General features: G+C 38.3%; 1 protein-coding gene across 2 annotated transcripts in view; it reads left to right on the top strand.

The window, feature by feature from the left end:
- The window catches only part of WDFY3 (WD repeat and FYVE domain containing 3), a gene marked incomplete at its 5' end in the record, with an annotated part of 176668 nt that overhangs the window by 129013 nt on the left and 34647 nt on the right, over positions 1 to 13008 (top strand). For both annotated transcript variants that reach the window (XM_080796083.1, XM_080796084.1), the window contains 6 exons: positions 2226 to 2394; positions 5976 to 6139; positions 8549 to 8697; positions 10034 to 10154; positions 10677 to 10762; positions 12533 to 12613. In XM_080796083.1, the coding sequence (XP_080652209.1) occupies positions 2226 to 2394; positions 5976 to 6139; positions 8549 to 8697; positions 10034 to 10154; positions 10677 to 10762; positions 12533 to 12613 (770 nt within the window). The remainder of the gene's footprint in view (positions 1 to 2225; positions 2395 to 5975; positions 6140 to 8548; positions 8698 to 10033; positions 10155 to 10676; positions 10763 to 12532; positions 12614 to 13008) is intronic.

Genomic DNA, 13008 nt, shown 5'->3' with positions numbered 1-13008 from the left:
TTAATTCTTCCAGATACTAAACAGTGTGTATCTTGGGAATGCAAGGAGTATCCTCTTTTAAAAATTATTTTTTCAATTAGAAGGAACTAATGAAAATTAAGGGTATACGTAGATCAGTTTTTAAAATAGAATTTTAACTTTTTTTAATTAGTTAAAAAATTTACAATTGTTTTCTTTTTCCAGAAAGATTCAGTACATAATTCAGTTTAAAAAAAAAAGTACTTCTTTAGAATGCAGAAATATACCTCCAGATATTTAGTGAAAAACACATAGTGCCAAGCTGAAGTCAGTAGCCAAGCCCCACATCTGTTAATTTGTTGTCTTGCCCATCACTAACTATGCTTTCATCATTTTAAAAATGAGCAATTTTGAGTTGAAGATAATTGCAATACCTTACATAGAAGAATTGGTATGGTGTACAAAGTTTACTACCTTTTTTTTATTTAAAAGATATTACAATATTCTCATTAGTTTGCTCATCACATTGGTCCTTCCATAATTGTAGTATCATTTTACCTCATTTTAATACTTTCCTATGTTATATATATCATTCCTGTTAGCTTGCAGCTCTCTTGATTCCCTGACTCTGGGCCTGAATTTAAAAGAAGGGCAGTGTGACTTCAGTTAGGTAGCTTTTTATCTCAAAATAGGTTCAGTGTTTCAGTCTAAACATTCCAACAAGGAATATTTGTTTTCCACTTGAGTTGGAAATCGTTTGTTGAAATAAGCATTGTTGTGGATAATACATATTGACTACTTGAGTTGAAGAGTAGGCCGACAGGGTATTTTTAATCAGCTATTCTTATTCATCGGGAAGGAACAGTGAAATGTTTAGAAAGTGAAGGTTTTTTTTTTTTTTTTTTAATTGACTTATTTTAGAGAGAGAGAGACCATGAGTGTGAGCAGGGAGAGGGGCAGAGGAAAAAGAAGAGGGAAAAAATCTCAAGCAGGCTCCCCAGTGAGCACAGAGCCTTGATAGGCAGGCTCCATCTCAAGACCCATGGGATCATAACCTGAGCCCAAACCAAGAGTTGGGCACTCACCTGACTGAGCTACCCAGAACCCCTAAAAAGGAAAGGTTCTAAAGCATATTTCAAGCCCCATCTTTTTTTAACTTTTGTTTTTTTTAATGAAGTTTTTATTTATTTATTTGTCAGAGAGAACAAGCGAGTGCACAGGCAGGGGAGCTGCAGGCAGAGGAAGAAGCAGGCTCCCTGCGGGGCTCCATCCCAGGACCCTGGATTCACAACCCGAGCCAGAAGCAGATGCTTAACTGACTGGGCCACCCAGGTGTCCCTAGAACTTGTTTATTTCATTATGTTATGGTTTTCAGGAAAAAAAAAAAAGGTTTAGGTCTGCTGAAGACTGTATTTTTAGGATAAATATTAATTCTGAAAAAGAAATGCTCTTGTATCATATGCCAAAAGTATCAGATCTTTTCTAATATTTCTAGATAATAAATTTCTTCTTCAAGAGGGACTTATATCTGTTCTTAATATACTCATTTCATTAGTAAGTTTATGGGGCATATTATTTTGCACAGTAAACAACAGGGATGTTTTAGCAAATTGAAGATAACAGCTTGGAGGACCAGGCCCAGCCAGAGAGCTCCATCTGGCCTGAAGCTGGTTGATTCCATGTTGGGTCAGAACTCGTGGAAGGTCTGGGCCATTTTTGGAGTTTTAGTAAGAACTGGGAACATGGGGAAGAACAGTGCAGTTCTGAATCTTTATCCTCAGGTGTCTAAGGATACTGGCACAGATGATTCCAACTAAATGGATTGCCTTTACGCCTGACTACGTACTTTATTTGGAGTAGAAGCAAAGTTCCAGGCTCCACACAAACCAGACATCCTTTTGCACCTTGATGTTCTCCAACACTGGCTGTTCCCTTTACTGTCTAGGAAGGTTTTCTAATACATCAGTGAGGCCATGTGATACTAACGTGAAAATGTTATTTGACTACAGATGATTTATGTCTATTTCAAGAAGAAAATCTGCTAATATTGTTTTTTTATATGTATGTTTTAAGAATTAGTGCAATTTAAAAATAGAGGAACTTAACCCAAAAGTCTGTGGCTTTATCGTGTATAAATGCAGTTTGTTAAAAAATCCCTTTGAGAAGGTAACACATAAAGAATTCGTGATACCATACCTTCCTCTGGGAAGCTTATATTTTAATTCTTGAAAATAATCACTGAATCCTTTTGTTCTGTTATTTCTTAGAAACCCGCTCGATACAGAAGAGCCATAAGTTATGACAGTAAAGAATACTACATGCGACTAGCCTCTGGCAACCCAGCCATTGTCCAGGATGCCATAGTGGAGAGTTCAGAAGGTGAAGCTGCTCAGCAGGAACCAGAGCATGGTGAAGACACTATCGCTAAAGTCAAAGGTCAGCCTTCCTCTTCCTTGGAATTAAAAATCACTTTGGAGGGGCACCTGGGTGGCTCAGTGGTTTAAAGCCTCTGTCTTCGGCTCAGGTCATGATCCCAGGGTCCTGGGATCGAGCCCCGCATCAGGCTCTCGGCTCATTGGGGAGCCTGCTTCTTTCTCTCTCTGCCTGCCTCTCTGCCTACTTGTGATCTCTGTCTAATAAATAAATAAAATCTTAAAAAAAAAAAAAATCACTTTGGAGCATTTGTTAGATTTGAGTTTTCATGAAAACATGAGCTACTGTAAAGCGTTGGGCCAACTATGTGGATAAAAGTATCCATACGCATTTTATAATTTCACTCTCTTTAAGATTGATTTCTAGATCTGAACTAAAGGGACTGGTTCTTTATTGCCTACAGGTGATGGAGTGTGCCTCTTGGCTTGATAATGTTTTTACTACATTTGGCAGGATTCTCAATGACTTTTTTTTTTAATAACTAAATAAATATTTTGTAAAAATTACAGCAACTGCTAAATGTGTTACTAGCGCATGTTAGATAACAGTTAAGAAGAGTGTTCCACATCTTTGCTTTATGAGCTTAGTAAAACGTACATGAGATGATGAATTCGGACTTTTTGATTCTGTAATTTTTTTTAAAGTTTTTTTTCTTTTAATAATTTATTTTTTATAAACATATAATGTATTATTAGCCCCAGGGGTACAGGTCTGTGAATCGCCAGGTTTACACACTTCACAGCACTCACCATAGCCCATGCCCTCCCCAGTGTCCATAAACCCCACCACCCTCTCCATAGCCCCCTCCCCCCGGCAACCCTCAGTTTCTTTTGTGACATTAAGAGTCTCTTACGGTTTGTCTCCCTCCCAATCCCATCTTGTTTCATTTATTCTTTTCCTACCCCCCAAACCCCCCACGTTGCATCTCCACTTCCTCATATCAGGGAGATCATATGATAGTTGTCTTTCTCCAATTGACTTATTTCGCTAAGCATAATACCTTCTAGTTCCATCCACATCGTTGCAAATGGCAAGATTTCATTTCTTTTGATGGCTGCATAGTATTCCATTGTGTATATATACCACATAAAGATTTTATTTATTTGACAGAGAGGGGAGGAACATAAGCAGGGGGAGTGGGAGAGGGAAAGGCAGGCTTCCGCTGAGCAGGGAGTGGAATGCAGGGCTTGATCCCAGGACCCCAGGGTCGTGACCCAAGCCAAAGGCAGACACCCAGCAACTGAGCCACCCAGGCGCCCCTTTGATTCTGTACTTTTACATATGTGTGCCCTCTGCCCTCTTCCTATAGCTTCTCTGTGATGTGGAGCCTAACAAACCCCACCCAGCCTCGAAGACACTGGTCAAATATCCCATTATCCTTCTCTGAAACCTTTTCCCACCACCCTGTTCAAAGATAGCATTTGCTCATATCATAGCAATTTCGGTGATTTTTCACTGCTTTATGTTTTCTAAATTACAAGTTTCTCAGAGGCAGAGATCATCTTTCTTCTCACTTTATGTTTTGGCACATGCCTAGCACAAAATGGGGATTCAGTCAATATTGAATAAGTAAGTCAATTATCTTTTAACTCTTTTAAGCCTCTGATTCATGGTAAATTCAAAAGTCCTTGGTATATTCTATAAACAAAGCCTAGAAATATAAATTAAGAACTTTTTTTTTCATTGTATTTTATTGTATTTCTTTTCAGTGTTCCAAAATTCATTGTTTATGCACCACACCCAGTGCTCCATGCAATACGTGCCCTTCTTAATATCCACCACCTGGCTCCCCCAACCCCCAAGCCCCCTCCCCTCCAAATTACTTTCAGATCCCAGTGATTAAAAAATTGATAGTATATGATGACAACATGTCAACAAAAGACATCATCAAAAATTGTGATCCAGGGACGCCTGGGTGGCTCAGTTGGTTAAGCGGCTGCCTTCGGCTCAGGTCATGATCCCAGCGTCCTGGGATCGAGTCCCACATCGGGCTCCTTGCTCCGCAGGGAGCCTGCTTCTCCCTCTGCCACTCTGTCTGCCTGTGCTCGCTTGCTCGCTCTCTCTCTCTCTCTCTCTGACAAATAAATAAATAAAATCTTTTTAAAAAAAAATTGTGATCCATTTCTCTTATTATTAAAATTTTCCTTTTCTGTCTCATGGTGACTGACTTATTAACCATTTCATAATTGATCTAATATTTTCATAGAATCCTTGAAACTTTTAGTAGTTGAGTGGGTTTATAGTCTTCTAGCTTTCTTGACATTGTACCAGCAAGTTACAGAAGTATGTCGAGTGCTATTACGTGAGTATAAGTGAAGGTATAATTCATAGTCAGATGACGTGTGTTTGGGTCATAAGCACTTCACTTGTCTTGGCCTCATTTTCCTAATGTCTACTGACACAAACCCACAAATTTGGTGTCACTACTATGCTATGTAAGGTGTTATGCTAGACATAGAATTGGAAGTTTTGATTTACTAAAAATAATGCAGTGATAGGGGTTCCTGGCTGGCTCAGTCGGTAAAGATATGACTCTTGATCTGGGGGTTGTGAGTTCAGGCCTCACTGGGCATAGAGCTTACTTAAAAAAAAAAAAGATAATGCACCTATGCGCTTTTTCCCCTTGTGGATATTCCCAGCAGGATTTGATGTCTCTTGATTGCTTATTATACTCTTTCATATGTGAAAAGAAGGTTCTTTCAAGGCAAAGCAGAACTCTGGTAACTCATGTTCAAAGGATAAGATACTATGATTTATGTTTTTTCAAAATTCTTAGAGCAACTATCATTGGTAGGTGTGACAGGATGTTTTTTGAAACAACTAGAGGATATTAATTAAATGTAGCATTTAGAATGTATTTTGAATGCTGCTTATACTTTGGCATCTCATCAATTGATTTTGTCACCTCCTGTGATTATTAATAAAGTCATAAAATGTAGACAGTAGAGTGTTTCCTTAATCTGCAAGTTGAACGATCTATCCTGTATTTTAAAGAGTTCTATTCTTTATGACATGATGATTTGATCACCTTCATGCATATATGAATGACTGTACTGTTGCTTCTGACATAAGTCTTGAAATAGTCCTCATGGGCCCTCCAAGTAGGTGGGATCTCTTATAATCATATTTATAACTTTCTGTCTTTAATTTTGTTTCTGATAGTGATTGATCATTTATTTGTGGTGTCCGCTCAATGACACCTATCCATAAGCAGTACTGTTCTTAACATTAATTATGCCAAGCTCTGTTTATCATCATCTGACACTTATTTAGCATTTACTATTAAACACAATGCTAAGCATGAATAACTCATTATTAAGTCCTCCCCAACCCTCTAAGATAAATAGTGTTTTTGTTCCAGTTTTATAGATGAGAAAACAAGTTCAGAGAGGCAGATAATTGTCCTGGGTCACACAAGTGTTTAACTCTAGAGCCTCTGTCATTCAGCACTACACTGTGCTGCCTACCTGTACCTTCCAGAGTTATCTCAATTTGGAAATGTGTAGGAGGGACTGCAGGAGCCCAAACTGCTTCCCAAATGGCCCTTATGAGGTCACATGGCTCTCATGCTTATGATCCTGTAGGTCTGGTCAAGCCTCCTCTGAAACGGTCTCGGTCTGCACCTGACGGAGGAGATGAGGAGAGCCAGGAGCAGCTACAAGACCAGATTGCCGAAGGCAGCTCAATAGAGGAGGAGGAGAAAACGGATAATGCTACCCTCCTCCGCCTCCTGGAGGAAGGAGAAAAGGTACTGTGCTTCTAGAAAGTAAGGACTGCATGGAAGTAATGCGTTTGCGTTTTACAACACTAACTGATGGGATATTTACCAGGTGGCACAAGATATATATTTTACCCTCTCTAATGACACAGTGCAAATAGTAAGCAACTGTGGGGATTCAGTACTCTACCTCTCTCATTTTCCAGGTTTTCTGACCTGTCTGAACACACTAGACAGCCCAGAGCTTCATGAGATAGAATGTTAGCAGTTGATAGCTGGTTCACTCTATTCCTGTGCCCTTTATTAGACTGTATTTCTTGCCGTCATTCTCTATTTCAAACTCATGCACACAGCACAGTCATTCATCTGCCCTTGTGCTAGTTTTCTGCACTTCCATAGCTCCTCTGGCCATCGACAAGCAGCTTCAGCCCATCTGTGCTGTCATCCTCAAGCTTGTATTTAAGCCCTGTTCTCCTGCACTCACGGAAGACTACCCTACCTTCCTGTTTGCCTCCAGACCTCCTACCCCCTGCCTGCCTTTTTGGGCTCACATCACTGGCTCTTATAAACCGAGGCCCCTGCAGCATTGTGTGCCCCGCAGTTCACTACATCCATAATGCTGTTTCTTTTCTCTGCTTTACTCACTGTATTTTCTGCCAGAATGCTGCTCTCTCCATCACTTGTGTAATCTCTGTCCCAGGAACTCCTACTGGGTACAGTCTCACTTCTCCAGATCTCTTCTGATAACTCATGTTCAAAGGATAAGATACTATGATTTATGCTTTTTCAAAGCATACATGCATGCATTCCAAAGATCTACTCCAGATCTCTTGAGTAGATAAAAGGATAAATGAAGGAAGGAAGGAATTAATGTGTTGTAGCACCTTTTTTGAAGGATTTTTTTTTTTTTTGCCTCTTGTATTATGTGTTAGTGTAACCCTTGAAATCTTACCCATGAAGATATAGTCAGAAATTAGGGCTTAATTTAAAAATTCTGTTTGAATATAGAGCTTAATTAATCTTAAATGGAAATATTTTTAAAAATCATTAATTATAGAAGTTCATTAGGTATGAAGGAAACACAAGAGAGGCTTCTGGAACCTTGGGAATGTGGCTGCATCATATTTTTAGCATTTGAAAATTCAAGCCATGCACTTTAAAAAACATATATATTTGTATATTATACTACAATGGAGTAGTATATACTACTATATACAATGTAGTATATACATTGTATATACAATGTAGTATATATTACATTGTATATACTACAATGATTTCTTAAAGTATCAGTTTTTCCTGTAACATTCTACCTTTTTATTATTTAAGTAGTTCAGATGTGATGAAAATTGACTACATTTGCAATTTTACTGTTTTCTAATGCTGCCATTTTTTTTTAACTTTTAATCTCATGAGTACAGATTTTGCTCTAATTGCTTTAAGTTTGAATAGTGCAGGAAGTGTATTCAGACTGACATTTATTTGACATGTGTTTGGCTCTAGTTTAGTTGCTGATATTTTTTCCTTGACTCATGTTGAACTGAGTTTAAGCAAGAAATCGTTTATAAACAAGAAAGAACTGAATCCTGCCTGTTGGAAAGAAAACAATACTTACATTGAGAGACTTAGCAACTCTTTTCTTCCTACGAGGAAAATACAACTTCTGCCAAATTTGGCTTTTTACAATGGCATAGCAGTCTGCCAAGCAAGCAGGAGCCCAGGTTGGGAGCAAAGAGGGACAAATGCCGCAGTCCCTACCCGGGAACTGTTGTGGAAAAAGACAAAACTGAGCTGTGTGGAAGGGACGATAGCCAACAGCTTCTAACACGCTTACATACATGATCTCAGTAACTCTCACAGCAAACCATTGTGTATCTGAAATTCACAAACAGACACAGAGGCCCAGAAAAATTAAGAAATTTGGCTAAATCCATAACTAAGTGACGGGATTGGGAATTCACTCAGGTTTGTTAGACTCAGCAGATCTGACTGTTTTCATTCTTGTCTCACAAAGGGCACAATCCTAAGCTCCTTACATACACACTTCAATTCTTTTTTTTTTCCTGCCCTGTTTATTGTATCCGTCTCCTTCCTTATCTAACACGTTCATCGCCTCTGGAACCTAGTACACATGTCCCTGGCACACAGCGAGTAATGTGAAAAGTGGGAGAAGTGGGTTGGATAGGTAAAAGCACAGGTTGGTGTATGGATGTGAGTAAAATGGTTGTCTGCTTTTACTGGACTCAGTTGCAAATCAGATGGCAGTTTTAGCTGATTCTTTTTTAACATGCTTAAACTCAGATTTCGTGTGCTTAGTTCAGGGGATGTTTTGCCCATTAAAACCATATTTAAAAATATTTTGTTTCCGTTATATCAAAAAAAGAAACTATCAGTTTTTTGGTTGACTCTGTTAATGAACGTTTATGGTTTTCTTCATAGATTCAGCACATGTACCGCTGTGCTCGAGTCCAGGGGCTGGATACCAGTGAGGGGCTACTTCTTTTTGGTAAAGAGCATTTTTATGTGATTGATGGATTTACAATGACAGCAACCAGGGAAATAAGAGATATTGAAACCTTACCTCCAAAGTAAGTAAATGAATGAAGAGACGCAACGTATAGCTGTCTTGAAAACAGCAGTCTATTTACCTAGTTTTGTTTTAATCCAAAAATCATGATTTAAGTAATGTTATCTTTCAGTTTGGGTGTCATTAAATATTCACAAGGGTAATAGTTATTTCAAGGTAAGAAAATATTTGCCTTATTTATCAAAATGAAAAATAAAATTTTTTGTTCTGCATTAACAGCGCCAGACACCAAGTTCCTTATAATCTGTGTATTTTATAAACTTACTCAGAACTTGCAAATTGTTTTTAAATTTTAGTACAAACACAGTTGTAGAGAAAATGCAGGTAACTACACAATTGTCTAACTAATTCGAAGTGTCCCTGTCCTCTGAGCGCCCTCAAAACAGCGTGAGTAAAGCACAGGCAGGAATTAATTTGAGTTTTATCTTCCTTGTCCTCTGCCAGTCCTGTGGGATGAGAGTGGGGAACAGAAACCCAGAAGACAAAGCCAGCAGGAAGACAGAAAGTTTAAGGCTTAGAAAGCCAACATGCTCTTCTCTCTTTAAGGCAACACAGTCACAAAATATAATTTTTAATATTTTTATGTGGAGCAAGGGGCCCATGGATGTCATAATGTGGCCCTGACTGTTGCTAAGAGGAAGTATTCGAAACCTGTCCTAGGAAGGAACCGCAGAGACAGTGTCTGTATTCGACAGTGTGAGGTGTCAAAATGTAAAAATTATATTTTGTGACTGGGTTGCTTTAAAGATGAATATATTCATATTATACATTAAACAGCTTCTTCTACCAAAAAGTTCAACTTTTTTCTTCTGATTTTAAAAAAAAATTAAAACATTTCCTCGGGCCCCTAAAAGTAGATGGGCCTGGGGCGCCTGGGTGGCTCAGTGGGTTAAAACCTCTGCCTTCAGCTCGGGTCATGATCCCAGGGTCCTGGGATCGAGCACCACGACAGGCTCTCTGCTCAGCTGGGGGCCTGCTTCCCCCTCTCTCTCTGCCTGCCTCTCTGCCTACTTGTGATCTGTCTGTCAAATAAATACATAAAATCTTTAAAATAAATAAATAAATAAAAGTAGGTGGGCCTATGCATGCACTGTACCAGCTGTGCCTAGTAGATAAGTTGGCCCTGATAGTGGGATTTTTTTTTAATCATATTCATCAAAAGGGCTTCTTTGTTTGCTCAATAGCTAATATATTATTCTCTTAAACATATTTTTTGGACTCAGTATTGTGATGTATTGTTCCCTATTCATATGTTGAAAATAACACACCCTTTGTTGAACAGTGAATTTATCTCTTGCTGTGTTTTTGTTTATCTTTTTTCTCTTGGCTGCTTGTAGTATGCATGAGCCAATTATCCCTAGAGGAGCTAGGCAAGGTCCCAGTCAGCTCAAGAGAACATGCAGCATTTTTGCATATGAAGATATTAAGGAAGTACATAAAAGGAGGTATCTCTTGCAGGTGGGTTGATTTAGTAGTACTAAACATTTTGTCATCTTCCTTTTTTCAGAGGAGATATTATTTAAAACTCATACTTGCCATGAAAACCCTTAATAGGACCTACCCTGTCCCTTACAGAATTTCCTTAGATGATTTTATGACAGGCAAACTCGTGTCTCATGGGAGCACAACTCGATATAATACATCTCTCTCTCTTTTTAAACACAGCCTAAAGCTTGAATGATATCTTTATTATCCATCTTTTCCTATAGCATGCAAATCAACATGTGTCTTTTAATATAAAAATTGCATCTTCACTATAATTTTCCAATTAGAGTTTTAGAATTATATTACCAGTATTCTATAAAGATTTTTGAAACATTGGCTCCGTTTATTTTGTAATTTAATCTGCTGGGAATTCATGACTCTGAAAATGTTTTTGAAAAAGTTAACTTCTTCAACATTGTAGATATTCACAGTGGAAAAGTTAATATATGACCTTGTGTGTGTTTTTCTTAATGTTTTTCTTTTTGAACATTTCAGCCTATTGCTGTAGAGGTTTTCTCTGGAGATGGACGGAATTACCTCCTTGCATTTCAGAAAGGAATTAGAAATAAAGTCTACCAAAGGTATTGTTGATTAAGAATACTTGATAATGCTATCATGGGAGGGGAATTAAGGGAAACTAGTACCAGATAAGCTATTTTTTGAAAGTCTAAGATCTTGAGATCAGTGAATTCTTGGAGGAAAATGTTTGTTTCATTTTTGGCAACCTGTTGAAACATGATTCTTCTAATTATCTTTTAAAGCAATGCTATTCTATTGTAAAATACTGTTTATCTTTCTGGTCGCTGTAGTAGATACCATCAAAAGCTGCGTATCATTGAATCCTATGTCTTTAAATGTAAAAGCATGAGGAAACTGTAGCTTAAAAAAATAGTATTTCAGGTTCAAAATAGGCTTCTTTTTCCTATTTACTAAAAAAGAAGACAGTGTCATTCCTTGCATTGCATTGAATGCAGAGACTGAGTTGCCCTAGAAATTATATTCATATGAGACCTTCCTTGGCCTTGGAAGAGAGGTTGATACCTTCATCCTCAAAAAAGTAGCATAGCCAAATAAAGCAGTTTATCTAACCTAATCATATTTTACTTTTGGTAAGCTGTATTCAGAATTTGCCTTGTGAAAGAAAAGTAGTACGAATACATGGTGCTCAAAAATATTTCCGTTGGGGGCGCCTGGGTGGCTCAGTGGGTTAAAGTCTCTGCTTTCGGCTTAGGTCATGATCTCAGGGTTCTGGGATCAAGCCCCACTTCGGGCTCTCTGCTCCCCGGGGAGCCTGCTTCCCCCTCTCTCTCTCTGCCTGCCTCTCTGCCTACTTGTGATCTCTCTCTCTGCCAAATAAATAAATAAAATCTTAAAAAAAAAATATTTCTGTTGGGTGTATGAATAATGAGACTTTCATGAATGGATCACAGATACGAGAGACCTTCTCCTAATTCTTTGAAGGGTGGTTTGGGTAGCAAGCGCTCTATTAAGGGAAGTTTTTTATTTCACCTTACTTCTATGAGGAATGTCTAATGCCAAGCAACATCACTTATCATTGCGGTCGAGTAATACTACCTGTGAGCACAAGGGAATGAGGGGGGTTCTGCAGACAAAGTGCCTGTGGATGGTGATTGGTAATCCGAAACTCCTTTCACATGTGGGAAGAGCCAATAAAGGGACTGAAATTTTAGTTACCTGTTGTATTCACTTCTACAGGTGATGTTTTCAACACTAGGAAATTGTTTGCTCTTCCTAATTAGCAGCTGTTAAAAGATGAGTTTGTCTTTCTCTGAAAAAAGGTCTGTGTATGTGCTAAGTTCAGGGTCCACATCTGTTCTAAGAATTTTCCTATAACTCTCTTCCACCTTTAAAATATTTATGTTGACATTATGGGCAACTCTGAAGAAAATGTAGAAGTGTCACATAAAGTTGCTTATCGCGTATGTATCTTCATTTGTTTAGTGTTGTCCCTTTTCTCTCTGTTTCGCTATCCTTGTTACTTGCTGTCATGTGAATATTTAACTGTTAATCACTCGTTAGGACTTCATTAAGTTGACTCAGTTTCTGTGCATCAGTGTTGCAAGGCTTTTTCTTCCAGTAATATGACAGCATAATTAAAATCCAGAATGTTAGATTTTGCTGTGGCCTTTTATATTTGGCTTGGAAGCCATCATCTGACCCTTTCTAGTAACAGATTCCAATTATTGTGTGTTCCCTTTGCCTGCTGTTCACTGGGTGGGGGAGGGGTAAATGCAGCAGTCAAGGTCTGAATGTATCAGCCTTTCTGAGGCTCCCATTAGGTCCTGACTTTGGCTTCATTTCCAATTTTATGCTGTTTTTAAATTTTCCAGGTTTTTGGCTGTCGTGCCATCTCTAACTGACAGTTCAGAGTCTGTTTCTGGGCAACGACCAAACACAAGTGTGGAGCAGGGGTAGGTTGATTGGTTCTTACATCATAGTTTAATAGTGATAGTAGGATGGTTTACATCTGCACAATATTATTTAATATTTTGAATGAGTGTTTTCCCCTCCTAGTGGTTACACAAAATGTTTTAAGTACTGAAAACTTTAAAAGAAAATGGCACACTATGCATGATCATTCCTGTCAGATCAGCACAAAAGGTCTGATCGATTTCCTTGAGTCCGTTAAGCAGCATACGGTCCTATGTGTGTAACTGAGCTCATGCTCTAGACAGATTTTTATTCTGCTTCTTCCATGCAGTGTTGTATGTAACTGTTACCCCCCACATTTACAGAATTCTTCAGAATATTACTTTTAACTTAATACCTATTCATGGTATGTATAAAGCATTCTCTTATTTTTGGA

This window comes from Martes martes (assembly GCF_963455335.1).
Source record: "Martes martes genome assembly, chromosome: 2".
NCBI classification, from domain to species: Eukaryota; Metazoa; Chordata; class Mammalia; order Carnivora; family Mustelidae; genus Martes; species Martes martes.
The sequence above is the reverse complement of the archived record's forward strand: the minus strand, read 5'-3'. Positions and strand labels throughout refer to the sequence as shown.